The following is a 12,935-nucleotide window of genomic DNA, read 5'->3' on the forward strand; positions in this document are numbered from 1 at the left end:
TGAAAGAGTCCTCTAACTAGTTCTCCTTCTGATAGATGGCGTGACCAAGGGAACCTGTAGCTCATATCAAACTCCTCCCTTTTCTTTCAGTGACACGTGTGTGTGTGTGTGTGTGTGTGTGTGTGTGAGAGAGAGAGAGAGAGAGAGAGAGAGAGAGAGAGAGAGAGAGAGAGAGAGAGAGAGAGAGATTGTTGACAAGCACTCAGCCACTGAGATACACCCCAGCCCCTTTCCTCCAGTTTTATTAGACCTAAAGGTCATGCAGACCAATGACTGACCCCAGTTTTGCCAGGGACAATACAGAATATAATTTGGTCTTTAGTAACAATTTAAAATGTTGTAATATTAGACAACAGGTATTTGTTCTTTACAAACTGAAATTTTTTTTTCCCCAAAAGCACCAAATTTTTTGTAGACAAAGTCACTAAAATAGACTATAAGAGTCACTCTTTAAAACTGTAATGAAGGTCAATCAGCTCATTTACCCTACCAGTATGACAGAGATTTGTAACTTTCTTCTAAAAGAACACACTCACACACTTGACAAACACACAGAGAGAGCGCTACAATGGCTTTTATACAGAGTAAGCCTACTGGCTTTTCCCCTTAGTTGGTTTTAAACATTAAAAAGGGTTCGTATTATTAATCTGACTTTTCCTTAAGCTGCAAAATATGTGGCCTAAAATATAAGTAAGAAAAATTTTAGTAAAACGCATTGCACATTACTCAGAAAAAGAAAATCCCAAATCAAAACAATAAAAATAGTAGAGCTAGTATCTATATTTTAGAAAACAATTAAAGAACAGAGCTCAGTGGAAAGGAGAGGAAAAAAAACCCAGGTTATTTTAATTTCCATTCTTTAGTACTAGTTTTCTTACATGATTGTAAAAAAATTTTCCTTAAAATTCTGTAAATTAAAGAAAAAAGGTAAGTCATAAATGAGGAAAAATGGAAAATTGTTAAAACTTCAGTATAAGAAAATTATGTCCAGAAAAAATTAGAACAAAATGTATATAAAAATTTCAGGAGAGTGAACAAATCCCCTTGCAAGCATAAATAAAAATAAACCTACATAAAATTACTAATGTGTTATCATACATGTATATATTAAAGTAATTTGGATTAAATTGAGATTATTTAGAAATACATCTTCACCTAGAATTATACATTAGTCAAGTATATCCATGTATCTTTAGGTAAAATCAGTTTCAAAAAATGCTTAAGTAGTATTTTCACTTCGTATGTACTTCTGGCTTGGATACATTTTAGAAAACTCTTACTAGGTCCTGGATCCTTGCTACACAGTAGAAAAATGATGCTCCTTATCCTCCTATGATTAACCATTACACTGACTTTTAGGAATAATATGTAAGATCCACATTACACTTCCTCGCACTTCTATTAAGTGGTAGGTATTAACAGCTGCTACATTTGAACCACACGACAAAGAAATAGTTTTCTCCCCAACTGTATTTTTAATGTCTATTTATTAAATTGTTCTTTTCTTAATACTACATTGTAAGGTAAAGTTAAGATTCAAGGAAGGTACTCTGAACTGATCTATGATGGAAACAACTATATCTAAAATGAAAACAAAAACAAATGGAAAAACTAGAAGACACATTTCATCCCTGAGCAATTACACCAAGAGCTCACCTCGCCCAACACCTCTAAAGATCATGTACTATGATCTTCAGCATTTTATACAACAGCATGTATGCAATATGAAGAGGTGGTTTGGAGTTAAGGAACTCAGCAATACAAACAAACAGGAGAGCTAAATGTTGTACCTTCCTCTGCTCTTGCACCTTCATGATCAGCCATTCTAGTAGAAGCTGACCTAGACTGATTAATGATTCCTGAAGGGATGTGGGGCAGCTCATCATCTCCCAGATCAGTTATCATGTCGCAGAGGTTTGTCCTGTTGACCCCTGTAAATTAACGTCAGCAGTAGAGGTTCATTTAATAGCTACCGCCTGACTTGCTGGCAGCCTTACTAAAGCAATTTACTAACAAAACAGGCTTTTAAGAAGGCCAAGTTATTAAATATCGACTTATACACAATTTTCCAAAATACACTGAAAACATTTAAATATGTTGTATAGTTACTATTCTGTGGCTCTTTGTGGATAGATCAGTGAATAAATAACACTGTATTTGAAACATACAGAGGGGGGAGAGAAAAAAGAAGAACTTGTATTACTCAACTTGGATTCTTTAAGTTCAGCCACAGAAAATGCTATTAAATCAATTTAAAAAGTTAGTATTTAAAGCTGATGTTTTCTAGTGCATAAAACAAAACATGGGCCTTTCAACTTAAATCATTGTTTTAAAAAGTCAAAGAAACACATACAAAATGACTTTTATGAGGGTGCAACAAACAATTAACTTTCCCTGCTGTTTTCATGGATATTTCCTCACCATATTAGTACAAATATGTCATTCACAATTTAATCCAATTTGTTAAAAGTTGTTTCTTAGAATTGTTTACCTCAAATTTTCAGTTTTCCAAATTTCAAAACAGATTATCCTTGAGTTCTTTGAAATTCTTGTAATGATAGAAAAAGTCAGCACTGTCATAGGCCATAAATTTAAAGAATAATTTCACCTAATGTCTAGATAATTTAGATAGAAACCACGAAAGGCAAAAGCTTCAGCAGCTATGGTGTGCTCCTAACTATGAATTACACAGTGTACTTGTAAACTATGAGTTACGTGGGATGAAACTTAGTTTTAACAATGTCAAAAATTTAGAAAAAAAAATAAAATCGGCTTAAGATAAAAGGAAAATAGATCCAAGGTCAAACATCAGGTTCTCATATTCATTAGCATGAACATTAAATTAGGCTGCTTGTGATTAAAATCACTGGCAGGTATTTGTCTATCTACAGTCTACAGGGAATGTCATTTATCTATGTATCCCAAATAGATGAGAGGCAACTGCAGGTCAGGATATAATGGAAATAAATGAAATTTTGTACATTATTTTTATAGTAGTTCCTAACTAAATTAATACAAAAGTCAATTTTTGAATGTGTGATATATGATATCCAAAAGAATTATAGTGGAGAAACTGTGCCCTGAGCATTTTTTCCTTGCCAGTGAAGCAATCATACATTCTCTAAGTAAATGGGAAAAAAAAGAAAAAGGAAAAAAAAAGAAAAAAAAACCCACAATGCTGACTGGATATCCAACAACCAGGTGAATCCAATGGGAAAGAAAAGAAACACAACCTCCTTTCTCACACACGTCTTTGTAACTTTCTGACTTGTCATCACTACCACTATTGATTTCGTTTCTGCAGTTAAAACCCTGCATCAAATATTAATAATTCTACAACTTATATAAAGAGGAGAAAAGTTATTTTTACAAAGAATTTTCTTTTAAATTGTTCTTTAATCTTTTTCTCAGCTTTGTTAATCAAGACTCTCATGGTTGTACTAGACTCATTTTTTATAAGATCTTCATGCCCCATTTATTGTCTATCAAATTTGAATACTACCAATTAAATTGGCTTCCAAATTATCACATTTATTCTCCTGCTTCCTTGCTTGGTACTTAGTACTTCATGAATAAGGGCTCCTAACATTGTCTACTTAACCTTATACAAGCTTCATGATGTGCAGGTTTCTATCCCATCCCTTACCTTGACCCAAAACACAAACGTCGTTAACTTTCCGTACAGTGCAAATGATTCTGCTATGCATTCTGCTTTATTTGACTGAATCTGCCCTCTCCAACTCACTCTCACTTTCTCTCTCCCTCTTGCTCGCTCACACACAGGCACACACGCAGACACACATGCAAACACACACATACACACACACATACTCACTCTCTCGGCCTATACAAATCCTATATATTTCTCTAAGCAAATCTATTTCCTCAGAACATATTTTATTAATTTTTTTTCTGCCATAAGAATTTATTATATGTCTGTGTGCCTTAGTAAATACTTATGTGTGGCTTAAGTAAATAATTTTGTTATGATAGCTTATAACAAACATAATAAAAATTCTAAAGCTTTGTTTTAGAAAATATGTAAAAATAAATCCTTAAGTAAGTAGACTTGGAAATACAGAAGGGAGCAGAGATGAATATTAAAGTTATTGCTTAAATTTAGGATGCAGAATGGCATAATGTTATCTTTACATACTTACAGTCAAACATTAGTCTTTAAGTAGCACAATGCCAAGCTTAGGAGAAGATGAAACTTCTCTGCTCTAATACTAGTTTCTCAAAAGCTGTCAAAAGATGAAAGCAGATTTCATAACCAGAGATCATAGTCTCTGCTCTGCAAAATTAATCGGTATATTTACTTAGGTACTGAGGACTGATCATAAGGGCTTGCACATGCTGGGCCACTGCTCTGCCACTGGCTCTATGCCTACCTTTTCAACTGAAAGCTTACTGCATCTTCACATTCATCCTAAACCCAAAGATTCTAAATAATTTAACAGTTTTAAATGCTGACCAATAATGAGAAGACTGGGGTATTGTTAGTATGAGATTATTGTGCCTAATGTTAATACAAATATTCAAAGGCATAGAGGCTCAGGAACTTCCTATAAAAACATCAGCTGAGTTAGGTTTAGGACACACACTTTTAATTCTGGCACTTAAGAGGCTGAGGCAAAGGCATTGGGAGTTTGAGATAAGCCTGGACTATCCAGCTGGTTCCAGATCAGCCTGGACTGTACAGTGAGGTTCTATTTAAAAACAGGTAACACAAATACAATAAAAATATTCCTTCAGTTCTTAAGTATTGCAGGAATTTAAAAGAAATATTTTTCTGTACGTGTCGTGGCTTACACTTGTAGTCCTAGCACTCTGGAGATAGAAATAGGAAGAATAAAGAGTTTCAAGCCAGCCTAAGCTATAAAAAAAAAAAAAAAAAAAAAAAAAAAAAAAACCTCTGCTTTATAAGAGGGGAGTAGAGGGGGTAGATTTTTAACTTTTAAGAGAGAAACACTACTATGAACTATAAAACACAATACTTCTATCTCTTAACTGTGACTTTCAGATTTTACATAAATGTACATTCCTCTAAACAGACTGCAGCACGATGGAAAACATCAATAAGCTGACAACTGTTATCTACATCCATTTACTCACTCAAACTTTATCTTCCTTTACACAGCACTTACAGTACTTTCTCCAAATCTAAAACTAACATTTTTCATTTCTTAAATGTGGTCTTTGCTAATTGACATTTTGTTTAGCAAGACTAATGACTAGGAGGCAAACAGTTTTATCTTCTGACTACCACTGTAATTAAAATAAACTTTTCACATTGTTAGAAATAATCTATGTCTTGAAATCACACACACACACAAATGCATACAAAAAAAAAAAAGCAAGAGAAAAAAATGAAATTAATGAAATATGCAGAACCTAAACTGGCAACATTTTGAACTTGGATTTTATCCCTGATATAAGTAGTGACTATGTCTCAAGCTGTCGTTGGGAGTCAACTTCATAACCTGACCTCAAAGTTCAGGAAATGAGTCCTTGCAGGCTAGCTTTAAAAAAAAAAAAAAAAAAAAGAGCAAAAGCAAGTTTCTTTCAACATGGCAACTGTTGTCTTAAATAAATGTGATACTACAATATTGAAGAAAAATAAGCAGAACTACAAAGTGAGTCTATGGATTAAAAACTGCACTGTACTCTTGAGAGTATCTTTCTGACTGGAGATGAAAACAATTAAAAGGATAGGGAGGGAGGGAGCAACCCAGCACAGGATTAGCTGGTCCATTCGAAAACTGTACCTTAGATGGGTAGGAGGAGCGGAAGTAAAGCTAGTTAGACAGAGGAGAAGATGAAAAGAAGGGACAAGTACTGACCTAAGATTAAAACAAACAAACAAACAAACCAACCACAAAACATTGGCTTGTTTACATTTTTAATCCAGGATCTCAAGTAGTCTAAGGCAGGCCTTGAATTTCTGATCATCCTACCTCTGCCAGGTAAGTGCTGGAAGTACAGGCACTGTCACCATGCCTAGCTCAGGGCTGTCTTAAAAGTATAAAACTGAAGCCAGGAACAGAAAACAAATCATCCTTTGTATAATAATGTCCCTTTGCTATGAAACATATTTGCCTTTCTCAATGTACTGATTGATATTACATTAGAAAACGTACAGTGATCAGGTAACATCAAGGAAGGAAATGGTAAAATCATGCTATATATTGAAACAGTGAGCAAGTTACTCTAGGGAGCATTAAATGAATCTTTCTGTATTTTTGTATGTGAGTACACTGTAGCTGTACAGATAGCTGTGAGCCTTCATCTGGTTGTTGGAAACTGAATTTAAGGACCTCTGCTCACTCTGGTCAACCCTGCTCACTCCAGTTGGCCCCGCTCTCTCCAGTCAACCCCACTTGCTCGGTCCCTGATTGCTCTGGCCCAAAGATTTATTTATTATTATAAATAAGTACACTGCTGCTGTCTTTAGAAGAGGGCGTCAGATCTCATTACAGGTGGTTGTGAGCCACCATGTGGTTGCTGGGATTTTAATTCTGGACCTTTAGAAGAGCAGTCAATGCTCTTATCTGATGAGCCATCTCACCAGCCCCAGGTTCCAGCCCTAAATGATCTTTTTATCAAATATTATAAAACACTGTCCCCACCTTGCAAGACTTTTATGCAAATACTCTAATCTTCCCACTCAGTAAAATCTTTATTATACAAAGCCCCTACTACATTTTCAGATTAAAGAAGCTGACTCCCTTCCCCTCTTCATTTCCTGTGCATAAATTCTTTGAAGACTAGCCAATCAAGTAAGACTTCAATCGGACCCCAGCTAATGGAAAAAAGACAGCCAACTGCCTGTGCTGGAATAAGAACCAAGTACACTTTCTGTCTCAGTATATTTTGCTCCACAGAGATTAACTAGAAAAAAATTAAAAGAAGTTGCTCTGTTAAAAAACCAAGATTGTAAATGTAAGTACAGTCTCAAAATGTGAATCCATGAAATCCAGAAAGGCAATGCATCTTTTGAAGAAAGAAAACAAATTTGAGGCAGGATCTTGTAAGTGGGCCTGAAACTTCCTATACTGCTGAAGATGCTGCTGAACATCTCACATCTTGCCTCTCCTTGAAATTACAAACACGTAAAACCACACTGCATCTATGTGGTACTATGGGCAGAATTCAAGACTGCATGGACGCTAGGGCAAGCAATTCTACTATTTGTGCTACATTCCCAGCCCAGTATTATGTTCTCAAGTCAACACAATTTTATGTGGCACAAAAGTAACAATCTGCTAAGAGTAAAAGCAGTAATACAGTTTCGTTCTTTTCGTGTTCAAAGACAAATAAAAACAAAAAATGTTTAAAAGACTTTTAATTCCTCTGATATTCTAAATAAAAGGTTGCCAGTTTTTCTTGTGAAACAATCAAGTGTATAATGTTCCCAATGCTATGAGCCATGTGCTATTTATAAGCATCATTAGTTTATATAGCTTTACTGAGTTAACACATGGAGGAAAAAATGGAGGAAAAAATGGAGAATATCAAAAACTAGAAAATTCTATGAAACTGAGATTTTGTTGTTTTGTTTCAAGACAAGATTTCTCTGTGTAGCCCTGGCCAACTTGGCACTTACTCTGTAGACCAGGCAGTCATGGAAGTCAGAGATCTTCCTGCTTGTGCCTCCACCAGGTACTAAGACTAAAGGTGTACGATACCACCACACGGATGAAACTGAGATTTTAAAAATAAAAAAAATATTTTTCTCACTTTCCCTCCACTCTCAGATATATACCTCTAACCTCTTTCCTCCAATTGCTTATTTGATTTATTTTGTCACTGCAATAAAAAGCTGACCAACAAAAGTGTTTATATAGGTGTGTATTTTAAAAAAAGATATACTTGCAATATACAGGGTTTGGTGCTATTCAAGGTATTGGGTTATTTACTGGTGGTCTTGAAGCATCCTTTATTTAGCTAGGATACTACCATTTTTCCCTAAATTAAATCTACACAACAATTTAGTTAAAATTTTCATACTGAACTCTGAATTCACCAATTTTTAATTTATAAATAATTTCATGAAGGAAATGTGGAAAGTAAATAATTTCTAATCATTTCTTTAGAAACCTAATTCTTTTTTGTTTTGTTTTGGTTTGTTTTTGGTTTTTCGAGACAGGGTTATTCTGTGTAGCCCTGGCTGTCCTGGAACTCACTCTGTGGACTAGGCTGGCCTCAAACTCAGAAATCTGCCTGCCTCTGCCACCCGAGTGCTGGGATTAAAGGCGTGCGCCACCACCGCCCAGCTAGAGACCTAATTCTTTTTTTTTTTTTTTTTAAGATTTATTTATTTATTATATGGAAGTACATTGTAGCTGTCTTCAGACACTCCAGATGTGTCAGATCTCATTACGGATGGTTGTGAGCCACCACGTGGTTGCTGGGATTTGAACTCTGGACCTTCGGAAGAGCAGTCAGGTGCTCTTACCCACTGAGCCATCTCACCAGCCCGAGAACTAATTCTTAAGTCCTCCCCTACACAGATACACATAGCTGATATCTGCATAAATATTTAAAAATCAGAAACAATTTTAAAGTTTAACAAAGACCAAGTTAAATGCACAGAAGTATTCTAAGAGCACGGAAGTTTAGATTTGAGAACCTAAGGTTAAGGCTAAGGATGTAAGCCAGGAGAAAATCATCTGCGTGTGTAGAACTTAAGGCTCCTACTCAACATGGTCAGAAGCCAGAGGGTTTACTCTGGATGGATGCAGAAGAACGCATCTATTATCTTAGCACTAGATTGAGAAAGAGAGACAAGGAATACAAGTTCAATGGTAGCTTAGGCTAGATTGAGGTCCTGCCTTCAAACAAATAGACTCTCTTAAGAGATGCCTACAACACATACTCTTGGGTATGTCCTAATGTACTTCTAAGTACCTCCCTTTCTCTTAATCCTCATGCTTAAATTAAACCTATGGTTAAAATACCTTTTGTAAAATCCCAACTTCATGTCTAGATAGACAGAGAGACAGAAATGCAAACAATAACAAAATTTATATTTTGTTAAAACACATAAAATACAAAAAGCTTATATACAAAAGTATTTCAGAGTTTTAGGAAAATAGTATTACATGCAAATATTAAATGCAGTTCATTTAAATGCAGTTCATTTCTAACCAGCGTTAACAGTTAAACTTTCTTTTTGTCTTTATATTCATAAACTTTAAATAAACAAAAACAAAAAGTATCACTAATATAGCTGGTCTTCAACCTCCTATATAGCCCAGGCTGGCATTGAACTTGCCAGGGCTATACATATAAATCCTGTCTCAAAACAAACAAACAAAGAAAGCAACAAAACAAAACAAAAAACCTTGAGATGCTAGATATATTTCTACTAACTCTCAAAAAGATCTAGATCTATTCATAGTGTATATAGAAGCAACATTAAAATGTTTAGCTGATTAGGTCAGTACACAGCATATAAAATATAACCCGAAGTTATTTTAAAATAAGTTATTTTCCTTCACTCAATTTGGGGGAAGGGTGGTTTACTGTTGTTTGAAACAGGGTTTCTTTGTATGGTTCTGGCTGGCTGTTAGCTCTGTAGACCAGGCTGGCCTTGAACTCAAGAGATCCATCAGTCTTTGCCTCCCCTGAGATTAAAGGCATAAGCCACCACTGCCCAGTTATTTTATTTCTTAAAAAGAATAAAATTTAAATCCTAAAATTCAAATGTGATTTTTATCTAAACTGAAGTTACCCATGCAGTAGTACTTTCACACTCAACATGCATACATTATGGGTAAATGGTGTTAAAACTAACAGAGCTCCAGTCCAGCACACAATGCTTTACAAATAAGGAGTTCACAACAGTCTGGAACTTCTTTTTATACCCATGCAACAACAACTAGTACAAAGTTATACAACTGTCAGAAGGTGGGGATTTAGCTCAGTGGTAAAGCACTTGCCTAGCAAGCATAAAGCTCTAGGTTCAGTCCCCAACACCAGTGAAGAGAGGAAGTGAGGGAAGGAAAGGAGGGAGGGGAAGGAGAGGAAACTCATTGGTGAGATTCTCAAAACTCCAGTTAACTCCGCAATAAATTAAATGATTCAAAAACGGCATTATTGAAGAAAACACTATTCCTGATATTCCTGCCATTTTATAAGGTAATGTATCTGTCACTAGAAACAGGAACAGGAAAGAATTTCTGTCTCAGTCTGTTTTGCACGTTTGTCCTTGACACACTCTTTAGATTTTGTTCGTTTGTTTGTTTGAGATAAGGTCTCCTAGCAACCACGGCTAGCCTGGAGATCCTCAGGTAGAGAAGGCTGGCCTTCAACTCAGGACCCGACTGCCTCTGCTTTGCCTTGTGAGTGCCAAAATTAAAGATATGTGTCTCTCTGCCTGCGAAGATTTATTTATGTTTGTGTGTATGGATGTTTTGCCTGTATGTATTTGTGCAACATGAGAATGCAGTACCCACTGAGCAATAATGGGCACCAGATCCTCTGGGATTGGAACTATGTAGCTGGTTGTTAGCAACCATGTACATGTGGGAATTCAAGCCAGGTCCTCTTCAAGAGGTGTAAGTACTCTTAACTTGATACACTTAAAACAACAACAACAAAGTTGGCCTACAAGTCAACAGCCAATAAAAATGTTTCAAACAAAACTTCAAGTCTCTCCATTAGTATGGCAGGAATGAGCATTTTCCTTGGGTGCTCTCAGGTATAACGCACAAAATACAAGGTTACCTGTCCGAGAGGTTCTACAGTCATACTTTCACACATAGGAACAAGCATGCAGGCACCCAAAAAGAACCAGTTATGGACTAAATAACCCTTATGATCACCACCACTTGCAGCACTGTCACTATAGTGGTGTAGTCAAGTAATTACCCAGAAAAAAAATGTGGTTGCTAATTGTCCTTGGATTATGACCACAAGCAAAGTCCTAGGAAAGGATTACCTATCCCACTTACTTAAAGATTCTCAAACTAAGAAATCCTGGTAATAAGGAATACCTTCAAGTAGAAATTATAAGAATTTGTATTGTCATTCTTTCTGAACAAATTTCTATTATTTTAAATTCCAAAGCCAATATTCCTTTTAATTTGATAAATCTTTTAAATTTTTGAAAATCTTTTTACCTTTACTTTACATATTTGAAGTGATTTTCTATTTGACCAATTATAGACCTTATATTTCAATTACACAACAGACAAAGTTTAAAGTTAGTTGCTCCCTTTATAACATAAAAAGTAAATTGCATCCAAAAAAAAAAAGCCCTTTTGTTCAACACAGCATAGGAAAATGGTAATAGTGATAACTGCACTTACTCTTCACCCCTTTCTTCCCCTTTCGCTCCTTCTTGTACTGTTCCTTCAGTTTACTTATTAGCCCCTGGTCTACATCCCAAACCTCAGCAGTTGGGGAGAGGTCATCTTTATCTACATGCAGCATATTATTAAAAGAAAAGAAATCAGCAGTTGGCAATGCAAGCTGTTGGCAGTAAACTGTTAAAGGCTTTACATCATCATAATAAAGATGTTATAATAGCATATACTCAAAACACTTTAAAGGTGCAGTCTCAAGTTTGGTATTCACAATGTAAATGTTCTTAAGTTCCTAAGTATTTAATATCATCAACAGGTAAACAAAACTTCATTTTTATATATGGCAAATTTGAGTATTTCACAAATGGACTAACATTAAAAATATAATATTAAAAAATAGACCACTGCATCTTTATAAAAATGTTAAAAAAACTATTCAGCCAGCATCATATAAGCAAATGAATGAATTGCATGCAAATTAATAAAGTGCAAGCTGTAAAAGTCAGTGCCACTTCACTGATGAAATCAGTCATGCATCCCTGTCATAATAGTTCTGCATGCACAGGGTAACTGTACTATGGCAGAAAGGTATTCTAGTCCAACATATACATAGAGTTTCCAAATACAATGTCTCAGATTATTCACACAAAGCATTCAAAGAACACCACCTGTGTCCATCCCTTCATAACCGTTCAACATTTTGTTACCTTTTTTCCAGTAAAAATAACACAAATAAGCAAATTCATATTCCACTGAAGTTTTGACTTGAGCTATTTTTTTTTTCATGGTAAAACAGTGATAAGCACAGAGAAGTTAAAACACATACTGCTCTATACTTGGTAGTATTTTTCTTGTGTGTTTTCAGTAATATTTAAGTAAATACTTATGATGGGGGAGGCAAATAAACTCATAGTAAACTAGAGAACTCTTAGAACAAAATAGTATAAAAATAATTTTCTTAGACTTATTTTACTCATTAAGGATTTTTCTTCATTGAGTTTTAAGGCAACTTTATTATTATTAAATTTAATAGTTACACATGAACTGTTTTAGAGTCCCATTAATAAATAAAAAATCATATTCAAGCTCTTAGTTTTTATACTAAATAGTAAGATTTTAGTTTTAAATTCTGGTAGCTAAGCATATTTTGTTTTCTAAATCTCATAAGTGCCGTAGGCCTCATTCAATCATAGAGAGTAAGAGAAAGGTTTTCCTGTCTCTCTGGATTGATGTGTAAAAGTAAGCATAACAAGGTCTTATGTTTGAACAGAGAGAAAAAATTCAGAGTTCTAATTCTTTTATACAGTTGTTATGCCTTTTCTCTATCATCATAGGTGGCTGGTATGTGAAAAGATGTTAATTTGCTAAATTCTGTTATTTGAAACTAAAGATTAGTATTTTCATAAATTGTCAAATGTGTAATTGTAGCAGTTTTAATATTGATATAAGAAAAACCTAATTTTTAATGTACTCTAGACATAAGGGCTCCTGAAACCTATGCTGTATCAGAAATCGTTTTCATTTACTGAATAATGTGACCTGAGTCATTTGAACTCATCTCTGCTGGAGGACTGGGTATCAGATCACAGCACCAACTATCTTGGACTCGTGATCCTCCTGTCT

The 12,935-nt window shown here is 35.0% G+C and overlaps 1 protein-coding gene across 5 annotated transcripts in view; it reads right to left on the bottom strand.

The window, feature by feature from the left end:
• Strn3 (striatin, calmodulin binding protein 3) overlaps positions 1–12,935 on the bottom strand; it is an 83,811-nt gene that overhangs the window by 23,248 nt on the left and 47,628 nt on the right. For 2 of the 5 annotated variants that reach the window (NM_052973.2, XM_006516411.4), the window contains exons 8-9: positions 11,316–11,426; positions 1,791–1,931 (exon numbers count right to left, since the gene is read on the bottom strand). The exons of 1 other annotated variant lie outside the window; for it this stretch is intronic. In NM_052973.2, coding sequence (NP_443205.1) covers positions 1,791–1,931; positions 11,316–11,426 — 252 coding nt within the window. The remainder of the gene's footprint in view (positions 1–1,790; positions 1,932–11,315; positions 11,427–12,935) is intronic. 2 more of the 5 variants (NM_001364437.1, XM_006516412.4) reach the window with 2 other exon arrangements.

The sequence above is a fragment of the Mus musculus genome, chromosome 12, assembly GCF_000001635.26.
Source record: "Mus musculus strain C57BL/6J chromosome 12, GRCm38.p6 C57BL/6J".
Lineage (NCBI taxonomy): Eukaryota > Metazoa > Chordata > Mammalia > Rodentia > Muridae > Mus > Mus musculus.